This window comes from Chenopodium quinoa, unplaced genomic scaffold (assembly GCF_001683475.1).
Source record: "Chenopodium quinoa cultivar QQ74 unplaced genomic scaffold, ASM168347v1, whole genome shotgun sequence".
Classification (NCBI taxonomy): Eukaryota; Viridiplantae; Streptophyta; class Magnoliopsida; order Caryophyllales; family Amaranthaceae; genus Chenopodium; species Chenopodium quinoa.
Window position 1 is genome coordinate 4,692,873 of NW_018742309.1, and position 15,901 is coordinate 4,708,773.

A 15,901-nucleotide genomic window follows, 5' to 3' on the forward strand; every position below is an offset into this window, starting at 1 on the left:
CGTATGGGACCACGTGAGGTAGTACCACTGGAGTACCGAAACTAGGTGGGACCACCTCCGTTGACAAAGAACTGTCACCGTCATCATCCTCTGCCCGGCCAGGCGCCTCCCGCCTGCCTGGGGTCTCCAACGAGGTACGCCGACGCCTCGCTCTCGCCTCTCTCGAACCCTCTAGCCTCGAACGAGTACGTGGCCGAGGACCAGGAGGAAAAAAAACAAAGAGATGCTAGTTAGTCATTAACAAAATCAAACGAGATAAATAATACAGAAATGCATAATGACATACCGGTGCAACATCGTCCATATGTCGACACGACGCTCGGTGGCTCCACCTCTCCAGCTGGTAACGAAAGGCGTCGACAGTAACGGCCATCCGCATCATCACCTCGCGAGAGAACTGCAAAAATCAGACAAGATTAGAAAACAAGATGATATATGCACCGAACAAAAGAAGAAGCGAAAACTCACCCAGGTTTGAGAGTGAGGGATAGACCGCTCCACCAACGTCACTCCTCGGGGGCTAGAGGGATCGTCTCCTCGATAAGTCCATGAACCCTCTGGCAACGAATAGACATGCGTGGGGGCTCGAACTCCTTAGGCTCCTCTAGCTCCTACAAAACAAACCGACGATTAAACACTATTGGGGGCTACAAAAAGATAAAGTGGCTAATCAAGATTCACAAACCTCCTCACGATAAGGTGGATGAGCTAGTCCAGGGAGTAATTCCTCTGCGTAAGAACGATCCGAGTACACGTGCCTCTGTCAGTCCTCGCCGATGATACCATCAACAGCATGCACCCGGAGTCTCTCCTGGCTCATCATCTGAGCAGGAGGATCCACGGGGACTAGAGGAACGGCTAAAGAGTGTTGGATGGCCACTCTCTCGCTTAGGTACCATACTACCTCGTAGGTACCCTAGAAAAAGCGCCTCTTGGACGTATACTAAAAATGCTAGGCGATATCAAACCTCAGGACGATGCAACAAAAGGTATAAATCAGAAACTCGTCCATGAAAACCGAAAGAAATAAGAACATAGGAGTATCCTTACGTCAAGAATAACAGCCCTAACAACAACTGCAAAAGACAGACCAGCTCGACGGTCATGCCAGCTGGCAGCTATCGGGAGCCCTCTAGCCGGAGGCCTCGCCGGAGCCAGGGAAGGGATGTACTCGTAGAGCCAAACCTGCAAATTAAAAAGTCAAAAATCTGAGAACCTATAAAAGGTCGAGACATAACTTGAAATCATTACATTAGAGGAAGATATACTTCTACGACCTTCCAAAGGCCGGAGACAACGATCTCTGTCCTGCAATGTCGCTGGCGACATGCCGACCACAGTCCCAAGAGTAGGTCAGCGTAACCAATGTTGGCCCAAAAATACGTGCCGACTCGCTAGAGGTCGCGCAACGCAGAGAGATAACACAACAAAGCACGGCTCCCCCTATTAGGAGAAAAGGTCCCCGACAGGAGAAGAACAACAAAAATATGAACCCGCTGCTCCGGGGTTATCGCATCATCATCAAAAGCCTCTACCAGAAGTCGAGTGCGAATCGTCCTCTTGGTCGAGACCTTATCTTTAGCCTCAGTAGCGGCCCTGTATGCAATAGGACCCAGTAGCTCTACGGTCTCTGGAGAAGCCAAAGTATAAAGGTCGTCCGCAGGAAGTGGAGTCGATCGAAACTCGAGTCCACTAATGGCAGAGAAATCGAGAGGGGTGATAGTCATCTCACGCCATGGAAAATGGAACGTGTTCGTAGTGTCCCAAAAGAACTCTAGGACACCACGAACGATGAACCGACTTTCTCGAAAAGACTAGAAAGCCACAGCGACTTGGAGAAGGGGAGTCAATCCACAAGACTCCCAAAGCACCTTCACGGCCTCATTCTCGGCAATGTGCTGACGGTAGACGGACAAAATGGTATCGTTGCCTGAACCATGGCAACGTACATGCTCCTCAATAAATCACAGCAAAACGCGCTGGGAGATATGGAAAACCGGCTGAAAAGGCACGGTGTGCTCATCCCACTCAAGGAGAGACCATGTCCGGCTAGTAGAGGCGTCGTCTCCATCTCCTACGTGATCGTCCTCTCGGTGAGACGAGCGGGAACGTGAACCCGAGCCTCGACGTCGAGCCATACTATTTATTGTGGACATTAAAACAGTAAATCAAAGTTCGTCTAACCGTATGATACTATGTTCGTCAAAAACAGAGTACAAAAATTCAAAAACAGAGCATGATTTTGATTCGCACAACAACGAAAAATTTGAACACCAAAACAATTTATTGCAAGTTTATGACAAATATTGCAACAAATTAAGCACAAAGAGCAAGCAAAATCATGAAGAACAAGTCACATTGTACTCATGAACCTAGAGTGTTCAACAATGGAAAAATGCTCGTTTCTTCACCAAATCAAGAAATTCTAGTCTCAAAACGTTCACAAAGCAACATAAAAACACATACAAGTAATTTCATTGCAAGAAATTTAACAAAAATTGAGCCTAGAACATAAACATTTTTGGATTTTCCGGAAATTCGCAAATAAAACACATGAAATTCACCCAAAGCAAGAAGAAGTTAAGCAAAACTTACATAGATCGGTAAAGTGGAGTGAAAATGCAACGATTTGAGACAAATTTGAGCAAATTTGGTTGAGAAACGAGGGAGAACGACCGATTCAAACTTCCGAGCAAATGACGAACAAAAATGGCGAACAGCAAAATGGAGAAGAAAAATAATTTAAATTAGCGAAATGCGAATTTATTGCGACGCGAAAGAATTGTCACGGTGTGACAAACCTGTCGCCGCGCGATAAATCTGATTCTGCTTGCGTAAGCTTTTGTGGGTCCCATAATTTGACTTAGTGGTTCACGTTTACTCCTTTGATAATCTTGATATACATTTGAGTCTTTGAGCCTCACGATGAGCAATTGAAAATATTTGATTGATTTGATCAGCCCAATTACGATTTTGATTGATGATCGACCTGATGACGATCGTCTTATTTATTGATTAAGTACACCTAAGCATTGGCTAAGTACATTTGAGTAACACCTAAGCATCGGTTGAGCACATTTCGGTACACCTAAGCGTTGGTGGAGTACATTGATTGAGCAGTGATTGATCATAATCACAAATTTCCTAGATGGAAGATTTCTACTGAAATTAATCTAAGCTTGGTAGAATCTTGAAGAGTAAGGTTTTACGGTAGGTTTTCCAAGGCGCAAGAAACTATCAATTCCAAGGCGTGAAGACGAGAAGAATTGAGAAGATGACTCAAGGCGTAGTGGTCTTTGACAATATTCCCTAAGATGTGGAGATTGTCACTTTAATTTGAGAAGACTGCTCGAGGCGTAGTTGATCTTCGATAGCGCTCCCTGAGAATGAGGAGGTTGTCAAATAAAACAACTTAGATTCAACAAAATTGATTATGTCCCAAGGCGTGGACAATTCGCGTTGCAGGTTTCTCGAGGCGTAGAGACGTGTAGTTTTTATTATTGGACCAGTTTTTCCGATCCCGAGGCTTGGAAAATTGTTGATCGTTACACACTTCTCAAGACGTAGAAATCGACGATTGTGTCCCAAGGCATGGATACTTATGTTATTCTCGGAATATGGAATTTCACTTGTGAGCTACTCGAGGCGTAGGAGCTTACGATAGGGTTCCTTAGGTGTGGAAACTATCTTATATATATCAATCTTCCCAAAGAGTGGAAAATCATCATTCAGTAGGCTACTCGAGGCGTAGGAGACTACGACATGTTGCCCGAGGCGCAGAAACTTGTCACCTTTCATTTGTGAGTCTCTCGAAGCGTAGTGATTCACGATAAGATTCCCGAGGCATGGTATCTATCTCATATCAGTCCTCCCGAGGCGTGGAATAGCATCATCCAATGAATCGCTTGAGCCATAGTAATTCACGATATAATTCCTGAGGCGTGGAAAATTATCATCCAGTGGATTCTCGAGGCGCAGAAAACTACCAAACGTGTTTTTTGTCATGCACTAGTGTTAGATACGTGTTTCTTTCCCCTTAACTCTTTTATCTGTAGAACTGACACTTTTCTACAGGTATCGGTGTTAAAAAGAGTGATTTAGGATCTCCGAACTTTCTAAATCATTCTCCGTCCCTATCGATCTACTTTGACTTTTGTTTTTGAAACTTATGTTCCACTGAACTCAGTCAAAGTGAGGGCTTCTGTAGACACCTGATTGTGTCTCCCCAAAAAAACCAAACCCAATGATGAGTACCTTTCACATCTTTGATTATCAGGTTAGGTGAAGTGTTGAAGAGTCTCGTGAATTTACCTTTAGCCCTAACCATTTCTAACCTTTCCCAAAATGTTTTAATCCAAAATCATTCATTTCGTGCCTTTAAATCGAAAATCATTAATTTCATGTCCTTAAAATCATCCATTTCATGATCCTGGTCTAAATATTGAATAGTTGGATAGGGCTTGAAAAGAGTTTTCCAACGATATATTATAAGTCCAAATCCGACTTATAACGAAAAACATGTTAAGACACTATTTTAACCAATTATCAATTTGTGAAATTATACAAAGTAAAAATTGCCTAATGAAAGTAAAATTTGTAATTTATCCAACAACAACATATTATACTCGGTTTTTTTTTGTTTTTCCCTTTATTTGTTTTTTATTTTTTTTGGGTGAAATCAAAGAGTGGGGGATATAGTGATGATAATCACCTACTTATATTAAAACGATGTTGCAAGTTGGTATTGAATATAAGTTGATTGTTTGACTTTGTAGTTATTGCCACCTCTATTTTAAAAGGGGTAATTTTTGGACTGTTCAGTAGCGTAGGCAGGCGTGACTTTCACTGGACCCCATTCCTTTGGCCGCCCATTCCATCTCCTGCTCAAGATATCTTTCTTAGTTTTATTTTCATCACTTTTACGGTTTAACAATCTACTTCACTCTTTAATAGCTTAACATCTTCTAAACAAACTGTCATGCTGAGGATTTTTGAGTTCATACGATCTCCAATGCACAAGTTTAACCGATAATAATATATTCGATTTTGTATATATATATAAAAGTAACAAAATTTTGATGTTATGAAAATTTACGTTGAGACTAATCTAACATGTTTTAATATATTAATTAATTTTTTGTACATTTTTTTTAATATTTTATTAATGTTTATAAGAAAATAAAATTTTGACCATATATATACTAAGTGGCCGGAAACTCATCAAATCGGTTTCAAGTAAAACACGACAAATTGATAATAATCAAAACGGGTTGAAACATGTCAGTTTGACCTAATAGATCAGGTTAGGTTAGGTCTAGACATTACCAGGCCAAGTCAATGAAGAATTTTTTTTTTTGCATACTCTTGTTGGATTATACTTGGTTCGTGTCATGATTGGATCGGGTTATCTAATTTAGGTTTCAAACACATTGAGGCAGGTTGTTATGGGTTTGGGTAGGCTTCAGGTTGGGTTATTTTTGCTATTAGGCCATCTTAATTGTGTCAAACTATTATGAGTTTTAGTAGACTTCAAGTTATATTGTTTTTGCTATCGAGTTATCTTAATTGGTTTGAAACATTTCGATTTCAAACTAAATATCCTATTTTATAGTATGAAAATAATTACTAAATGTAGGCATTAATGAGTTAGACAACTTAGCATATGTGAATGTGTTTGCCAATACAAAGTAATTATTTAGATCTGACATAATACATACTATCATATACACTATAAGGGATAAAAAATAGTGAGCTGTCAACAAGTATTAAAAGAAACTTGTAAACCATTAATAATAGATCATCATACGGAGGGAAAAGACAACTATGATTTAGGGTCAACTCTAAATTAGGTAGGGCGTAGGCATGTTAACTCCATATATGATTTTAAACCATCTAAGAAGATATGAAACCGAGTCGTGAGACTTCTCATAAAATTTGAGTTGTTACACTGAGGGGTTTAGGGTAATTTATTACTCTTACATTAATTGTAGGCACAAACAATTGCCTCAATCTAGAAATTGGATTCTGGCCTAGAATGATTGATCCTAATTCCTTTAATATGCGCATGTCTACAATTAAGGTGTTAAACCTAATTGGATTCATTTCCTCAATCATCAATTTATCCACTCATTGAGATAAAATAACATACTTATATGCTGACACAAAACCCCATGCATGCAAGTGGAACTATCCATTCTATATTCCCTTAATAAAGGGGAATAAATTATTAAGGCAACTTATGAAAAGGTTTAATAAAAGTACAAGTACGAAAAAAAGGTCATGCTTTTATATGAGACATTCATGAAAGTATGAAACACACTTACATAACTACATAAGCATTTGGATACACTTGCATGCATGGCATAGTCTTGCTCCTGAATACAAATTATCTTTGACAGTTTAAATTGAATCTATTCAGACGATGAAACATATTTTATACTTTCATCATACAATTGATATTCAAGTGTTAGATGTTAATAAGATGATTCTAATGTAGTTTTATGATTTTTTACTATCACAATTTTTTAAATTAGACGGTTGAGATTATTTATTTTTTGATTTATTTTTAATTAGTAATTTTAATTAAAAATATTTTTTTAATTTTTTTAAATATATTTTTATCTTCCAAAAATTATTTTTTAATATTTTTGAAATTCTGGAAATAAAAAATATATATAACTATTAAAAAATATTTTTTTAATTATAATTACTAATTAAAAATCAATCAAAAAACAAATAATCTCAACCGTTCATTAGAATTTTCATAGATGATATCATAGCGGCCCATTGTGACTTTAAGGTTACAAGTTCAAACCCCACTAACTACATTTGCTTGAGAATAGGGGAATTGCGTTACCATCTCCCTCTACGATCAAGTGTTGACTTAGGGAGTTGGATTGACTTAATTGGTATTGTGAGAGGTGCCAGGTTAATAGGGTCCTTTATCTTTCCTTTAAAAAAAACTAATACTACTTACTAAGTCAAAGGGCCCATTCTAGGAAGAAAAAAAAAAGGTTCCTATAGAATAAGTTTAAGGAAAATATATTCTAATAAGGGTTTATAAGAGTTACTCAAATCTATAATATAATCAATTAAAATAAGTTTTAATGATGTCTAGTAAGTTCAGATATGTTTAAATGAGATAAAATAAGATAAGATAAGTTCATATAAGTGAATTGAACATACCTTAAAATTTATGAAATACTTTCGTTTAAGTTTACTTAAAGTAGTTAAATTATGATGAACTTTTTTTAAAAAAAACTACTCTAAAATAATATATTATCTATTCTCACTTGCCATTTTAGGTTGTTCTTTTTACTTTTGCTTTAAATTTTTCTATTTTGATTACTTAATACTATAATATTCTAAACTAACTAGCTAGTCTTTTTTTAAGAATCTAATTTTCTTATTATACTCTATCCCATAAAAAAAATACCAACTTGTATTGTGTATTTGATTAATTTTGATATATTTTGTAAAAAAGGTAAGAAAAATAATTATTAAGATGCCTTCTTCATTATGTGGGGGATTCCTAATTTTTGATGTGTAAAGCTGCAGTAAATGAGAGGAAATTTTTGTGGAACAAAGGAAGTACTATGACTTACGTTATATTGCATCTGTATCAGAATAAGTGCATCAATTTGAATTACATGCCTATCTTTTATTGTTTATTAGAAAAATTAATTGATATAATAGTTATATAGATATTTTGTGACTAATCTAGCATAATTTTACTTAATAACATTTTCCCTTTATATCCCTACCGTTTAAAAAAGTTCAAACAAACTCTCATTAATAGTATGTAGACATTATTTCACGTAATTCAAGAAATATTTGTTAACTTATTTGCCCTAATTGATGTTGAATATCCCTAAAAGTATTTGTTTGCACGAAAATTCTACAATAAACGACGTGTACCGCTATGTACCACTAAAGCAACGTATTGCAATGTACCACTATTAAAGTTAATTAGAATATTTTTGCATTTTTTATACATGGTTTAACTCTAGCTAAGATGGTGAACTGCATTATTTGATTTTGTGGTTTAAGGATCAAATCTTTGTGCTCACCATATATATATATTTTTTTTTTTACTCATTCTTGTAAACTCAATTTTATTAATTATGTATCATGTAACTTACAAAGTAAGAATAATACTTCTAATAATAAAAAATAAAAATAAAAAAGTAAAAAAGAAAGATGAATAAATTAAATGAGCATATCTCAATTTTCTATAACGTTTAAGCATGGTTTCAAACTATCAGTGCATGATTTATATTTAGAGATTAGATTGTAGAATGAAATCAATGATGAAATCGTTCCCAAAAAAACAAATCGCAGAATGAAATCGATCAATAACCTTATAAATGTCAAATCAGTTCAATTTTCTACTCAGAGTTTTTTATACTTCACCAACTGTCCTTTCACTCTCTATAATTCGTATCAGGTAGTACGTTGTTTCAATTAAAAAACTTTGGCTTGTAACTTTTGCTCCTCAACCAGCCAAATTGATTGAAGAATAAATTAAAATTAAAAAAAAAGGTATGTATCATGAAAGATCGAAGGTATGAAAAGTGCTAATTAATTTTATTATCTTTCTTTGATGATATTTATTCAATGTTTAAATTTTTTTTGGGTTTAGATTAAATTTGTTGCAATAGCTACCAAATTATTGTAGCCATTGAATACATAATAGGGTTTTAAATTAATGAGAGGGAGTGATTGAAGATAACAAAAACAATTAATTTATACTTAGAAATATAAATAAGAGCTACGTTTTAGATTGATTAATGGAGATAATAATATTGAAAAAAAACTAATAAATTATAATCTTCAAAGCTATTGAATAACATTATACCCAAATTATAATTTGCTTTAAGCTTTAATTGTGATTAATAAGCGAAGGAGGTAGGCAGAATGAGAGATATAGGATAAAAACAAGAAAAATCGTGAGAAAAATAAAATAAAAGGGGTTAATGTTAAAGATTTTAACTGATAGAAAGTTTTTGATCAGTAAAAGGAGAAGTAAAGAAGAAGTAAAAGGAGATGGGTGAAAATTGTAGTAGTATGCTACTACGTAAATTCTTATTATATAGCCAAACATTTACAATAAAATACACACATGATTGTCCTATTATTGTGCTTATGCATATAATTGATGTCCTAAGAAATTATACATGTGAACTTCATTTTGACAATTTCTTATTAAATGTCCAACTGAATTTGCTATAATCCTTTGCATCATCCCAGTTGTTGGATGCCCCAGACAATCATGCCATAAAATAATCAAATGCTTGTCATCTAACTTCTAGTTAGATATCATACTGATTTCCACAGGTTGTATGTTTATATGATATAACCCTGAAGAATATGCTGACAATTTCTCATAAATGTGTTTCTTGCCATATTTTTTGCTGTGAGGCATAAATACTCGTTTTGGTCTGTTGTCATTGTTTCCAAATGATAGCCACTTTGGCGTACATCTTTAAAGCTTATGAGATTTCTTCGAGATTTACTCAAATATAAAGCATTATTGATCATCAATTTGTTCCATTTGGAAGCACTATACAAGCCTTTCCAGATCCTTAAATTAATTTAGCTGACCTTGAAATAGTGTTTACATTTGCTTGAAACAACTTTAGTTGTGAAAAATATTTTGTATCCTTCATGATAGTATGTGTTGTTCCACTGTCCAAAAGACATTGATATTCAGAACTAGCTTCGGTTAGATCCATATCTTCATAAAATAAATATGAGATTAGTTTAGAATAATATCATACAAACTTTTATTGATGATAGAAATTAAAAGTACGTGACTAGAAATTTAAAATACAGTGCATAAAAGAAATTACATTAAAACATAATATATATATATATATTAGTAGATGGGAAATCTAAGCATTGTTATTTTCTCCAAAGATGAAATCATTTCCAATTTCAGCGTTGTCCATGATAATCAGACACATCAAGGCTAGGACAAGGAGAATTTTCTTCATTAACATAATTTGCTTCTACATTTTTTCCTTTGCTTTTTACAGAAGCCTGGTAAAGATCTACCAAATGTTTGGATGTACGCAAGTACGTCCCCAATGCCCTGCCATGCCACATCTATAACATGTGTCTTTTCCTTTTGAAGGAGTTTGTTTTTGGCTTCTAGATGACTGTCCCTTCTGTTTTTCAAAATTTTTGAAATTACTGTTTCTTTGAAAATTATTTCTACCACGTCCACGGCTTCGTCCGCGATAATTTCCACGGCTTCTTCCACAACCATTGTAATTTTCACGTCCACCTACCTCTTTGTGTAGCATTTGTCTCGGGTGGATAAGAATTTGTTGCATTTGCTTCATGAGTGGCCAAAGACCAAGTTGGTCTAAGATTATGATTTTTCAACAAAAGATTATTATTTTGTTCAGCAACAAGCAATACACTCATCAATTCATTAAACTTTTTGAAACCTCTTTCACGATATTGTTCTTGCAATCCGATCAATATAGATACTATCTCATGTATGGCTAAATTGTAATCAATTACAGATTTGAAATCCTGCAACCGTAAATTTGTCCAGTCAAATAATAACTTAGGAAAGAGCACCCTTTTGTGGTGTCCAAATCTTTCATTAAGACAATCCCATAATTCTCTGGGATCTTCAACCATCATGTACTCAATTTTAAGGTCTTCATGTAAATGATGCCTTAGTAACACTAAGGCTTTTGCCTTTTCTTGTTTAGTTACAGGTTTTACAACCGTCATTGCAGAAGTGTTAGCATCAGTTGCTTGACCAGAGGGACTTTTATTATCTTTAACAGTGTGCTCCAACCCTTGAGCTTTCAAATTCATCATGGCATCCACTTTCCGTTCCAAAAATTTATTTCCAGATAAATCTAGGATGTTGAATCGTCTTTTCATAAGATCTCCCATTTTAACTACAACAAATTACGTGATAATTAGTTTAGAATAATAAATCATATGTACAACACATATGTTTAATTCTTCCATATTTATAGTTTGGTTAATGAAACACGTGATAATTAAAAATAATAAACCATAAATAATATAGTTCTTTTCTCCCCTTGGTTTATTATTGTGAGTAAATATATAATTAGACAAAACTAAATCATATTAGTCGCAAAAATAGCAAAATGACAACAACAATAGTAGTAATAATAATAATTATAATAATAACGGTAATATTATACTATGATGATTAATAACAACAAAACAATATAATAAAACAAAAACAAGCTTTTAATCTACCGAAACGACAAAATAAATGAGCTTCTTTTGTACATAATGACAAAAATTAATATTGCTATTAACTGAACTACAAGCGCCATAATTAGAAGAATTTTTTTTTTCTTAGATCTTCCTCAAAAGTGAAGGTGTGAGTGTTTTGATTACCGTCGATGGGAAACATATCGGAGAAGAAGGGATGAAAACATTTTTTTTGGGGTGATTTTTAGATAAAAAGTGGGAAGGGATAAGGGATTTGTGGTGAAATCGGGAGAAAAATCTGTCTTTTATAGAGGTAGATTTATCCGTAACTATTTTGTACAACTGTAAAAATATCATATAATAATCTAATGTACTGGCAAAAAATTATGGTCTAAATATAAATATTTATAATTGTGAAAGATTATCACCCTGAGAATGAAAGCCATAGTGGTCCGAGAGCCCTAATAATAAAAGATCATGCGTTCGAAAACAAAAAGAAACAGAAAAAGTACGTAAAAGAAAAAAAAATAATAATTATAAAAAGGCTGCATTTTTTGTTAATTAGTTAATATGCATGCAAAGTTACTACTAAGCAATTATAATAACTAAAATCAAATTTTACGTAAAAGGTGAGTATATAATATCAACATGCATGAATGAAACAAAAAACCAAAGTACCAACATGAGTTGAATATAAAGAACAAGGGAGGATAGTAACGATTTCATAAGTGAAGGAATTTTTCCACCATTGTTTTTGAGATATAATGTGCACAATATATGATACAATAAATGTTTGAGTTCTGGTATAAATGATCTCAAATATGTGCAACTATAGAGCATACGCCTCAAAACATTTAGAATTAGATAGTAATATTTGTTATAAATTTTAAAAAGTAGGTATAAATATACCTGACTAGAAAATTGGTGCTGATAACGTGTTAAAGATTTTTACCGATAGAAAATTTTTTATATGTGAAAGAAGTAAAGAAGAAGTAAAAGGAGATGGGTGAAAATTGTATAGTATGCTACTATGTAAATTCTTATTATATAGCCAAACATTTACAATAAAATACACACTTGATTGTCCTCTTATTGTACTTATGCATATAATTGATGTCCTAAGAAATTATACATGTGAACTTTATTTGTTATTTTCGTCAACAGTTAAGTGTTTTTTTTATTTATTTTTTTATATATGTAATTTAATAATACATAGCAGTACATATCATTTACAATACATAGAGGTATTTGTCATGTACTATAGACTCTCTTTCCTTCATTAATGCTATGAGTAATTGTCAACAATTTAATTTGTAACATAGGCCAAGTCGAAAAAGTTCCTTGAACATCGCACATGGCTACCTATGGCGTACGTTTCATACGAGTTAGCCGTTTGAGAAATAGTATTAAATTAAGTTAAAGTTGATATATGAAATTATGAATAATGTATGCAAAAGTCAAACCGATACACTTATTACGATATCGGTTGAATAGAAAGAGTATTGAGCACAAAGGTGTGAGGTGGGCTATTTTGGCTGATTTGAGTCCTCCTGATTAAGGCCCACTTAATTTATTTCGTAGCTAAAGCGTGGGACCCATTGTTTGATTCGTTATTTCGTTAAGCCATTGTTACCTTTGCCTCCCCACAACAAAACTCCCGTGGTTTGGACTACTTTGGCGGTTAATCAACCCCTTTTCGTGTCTGATTGTTTTATTTCAAGTGTGTGTGAACAATTATGAAATGCAAATATGCAATACTCTTTGTGCTTACTGTGAGTTGTTAGTAACCTGAGTATACACTACACTATCAACCCAAACAAAATATAGAAATTATGTGTACTTTTATATACCAACTAATATATGATTAAACATCATGATTATTTATAGAGAAGATATTGGGTGCGAACGTCCGCACGTAAATTTGGTGTAGGAGGCTTTGACTCATATATTTTACTTGTTGGTTGATATGGTTTTTGTGTTGGCTAATATATTCCTTTTGTTGGCTGATATGTTTTTTTTTTTCATTTTTCCTTTTGTTGGCTGATTTGATGGCTGATATTAGACATCATTTGACTTATATATTTCTTTAGTTGCCTGGTATATTTATTTTGTTGGTTGATATCAATATTTTAATTGTTGGCTTATATGTTTTATTTTGTTGGCTTAGCTGTTGCTTTTATTTCTTGATTTCATCCTTTGGTTGGTTGATATGTTTCCTTAGTTGACTGATATGTTCCATCTCTTAGCTGATAAGTACCTTTCGTTAGCTGATATATTTCTCTTGTTAGCTGATATGTATTTTTTGTTGGCTGATATGTTCTTTTTGTTGGTTGATACGTTTTTATTAATGTCTGATATGTCCCTAATGTTGACTGATATTAGACATCAATTGGCTGATATGTTCATTTTAATGGCTGATATGCGTCCTTTGTTAGCTAATATGATTAAAATATACAATATATATTTTTATTTCCTTCTCACTTTTTCTCTACTCCTCACTCTTCTTCACAAAATCATGGGCAAAATCATATAAGCCAAGATTTCAAAGATATAAGCCAACTATCACAAAATGGCAAAATCATATCAACCAAGATATTAAAGATATTTATTTTCTTCTCACTTTATCTCTACTTCTCTTTCTTCTAATCCTATCATGCCACCAACACAACCACTTTCCTTCCTGCCGCAGCCCTCACCCACCATCACCACAACCAATCACACACTCTCTCCTTCCCGTCGCAGCCTCGACCGACCACCACACTCTCTCTTCTTCCTGTCGTAGCCACGCCGGAGCACAACCGTAGCCATGACCAGCCGCGCAGCCAGGCAGACTGCCCAACCATGCAAACTAAGCAAGAAGGAGAGAATGTGTGGTGGTAGGTGGGGAATGTGGCAGTCCCAATTTCGATTCATAGCCCGCAAGCCACCACCTTCAAACTCACACGACCACCGCAGCCAACCACGTCCAAATTCACACCACCGTAGCCAACCACCCGCAAATCGCACAAATTAAGCCGATTGTAGTACTATTGATGAGTTTTCAACAGTCTTAATTGTTCAACAAATTTCGATCGCAAATTGCAAACCAGAAATTCTATCCTCCAACGTCGCCGCCGTCGCCTACTCCTCCGCTTTCAAACAGAGCAAATCATCAATTTTGATTAATTTATGATTGTTTTATACAATATAATTGATGTGAAATTCTGATTTTGATTTTAATTTTGATCTAGAAAAAGGAGGAGCAAAGGAGATAGAAAGAGAAAGGAAGAAAAGAAGGAGAGAGAAAGAGAAAGAAAGAGGTGTCGCATGAACTGTTGGGTGCGGACCCAACAGTTTGTGTTATTTATATGAGAACAATGCTTCTTTCGTTCTTTTTTTATTGCAATGTTATTCAAACTTGTCAAAATATATATTACACATTATTTATATTTTTAACTATACTTTAGTAAGCATTATGAAAAGTCAACATATTTAAATGAAGAATTAACGAAACGAATAAGATATGACATGATTTTCATAATATATAAATCACTAAAATTGGTTAAAGGATTATTGCATGAATAGTGTACAAAACATTGCAACTAAAAAATATTGAAGGAACTATGACCTAGTAGCAAAATCAAATGAGAAATATGTGTAACTTGAAAGAAAAAAAAGATTGAAAATAATGAAGATATATAGAATTAGTAGTAATGGTGATTGTTAGATGATCAACTCAACCAAAAGATGATTAAAACTCATGATTGATTTACATACTTTAAAACGACCCTCACATAAGACTCTGTTGGCTTGAATATGAACGTAGCATGAGCATCCCCTTATCTAGTGCTAAAGTTTTCGATTAATAGAAGGGGTGAATGAAAATTGAAACCACGACCCTCTTGTGATGCTGCTTCTATCTTGATCCCATTTATTTTTAAAAATCCAAGTCAATAAAAATCTTAAGCTGATTGTTGAAACTCGCAATTAGTTTATACTATCAATACAAAAATGATTTCACGTCTAACATTGTAGAGAAAATCATATGCCCACATTTATTTATCCATGGTATGATAATGTATTGATAGCTTACTTTTTTTTTTACTTTTAATCGATTGTCACTGCCATCACTTCCTACTTGTACTACTGATCGAGTTACTGAAAATTCAACAAGAAACATAGATGTTTGTAGATATACTCATATAGTTTCATTAGCACATTAATAAGCAAGAGCTTGTATCCATAAACATGATTAACGATAAGAGCTTAAAGAACTCAATTTTCTGCACTATCTTTTAGAGGTTTATGTAAATTTAAGGTAACCCAGTAGAATCTTGTTAATTCAGGTTGGGTCAAGGCTACTTCAAGTTTGAGTCATACTATATAACTATGTCCATTAAGTATAAAAATCAGGTTAATTTAGTGTCAGATCAAATTGAGTCAAGTCGGTCAGTTTTTGATTTTCTAATCTTCCTTATACAAATATACAATTGAGTATTGACTCAATTTAATGCAATATTTTTATGATTATATAATGCCTCATTTCATTTTATAATACAATCAGATCATATCATATCAGGAAAAAAATAGTTCACATTTAAAAAAAAAATATAGATTAGGTCAGATAAACAAAAATAAGGTAAATCAAACATAACCTAATTCAAAGCTAAAGAAATGCTCCCGTCCCAGAATAATTCACACGTTGGACTTT

General features: G+C 34.0%; 1 protein-coding gene across 1 annotated transcript; it reads right to left on the reverse strand.

Annotated features, from left to right (window-relative positions):
* Positions 1-1,814: 1,814 nt before the first annotated feature.
* Positions 1,815-10,917, reverse strand: LOC110687165. Its single transcript, XM_021863782.1, has 2 exons — positions 10,455-10,917; positions 1,815-1,930 (listed from the first exon to the last, which is right to left on the reverse strand). Exons 1-2 carry the CDS (start codon positions 10,915-10,917, stop codon positions 1,815-1,817), a joined length of 579 nt encoding a protein of 192 aa, XP_021719474.1.
* Positions 10,918-15,901: the final 4,984 nt, after the last annotated feature.

Bases quoted from the DNA above. Each gene is read 5' to 3' on its own strand.
- LOC110687165 (XM_021863782.1), bottom strand. From the start codon at position 10,917: ATGGGAGATCTTATGAAAAGACGATTCAACATCCTAGATTTATCTGGA. The intron at 1,931-10,454 runs GTTTCAAAAAGT...GCCATGGTTCAG, and splicing joins AGAACAATATCGTGAAAGAG to GCAACGATACCATTTTGTCC.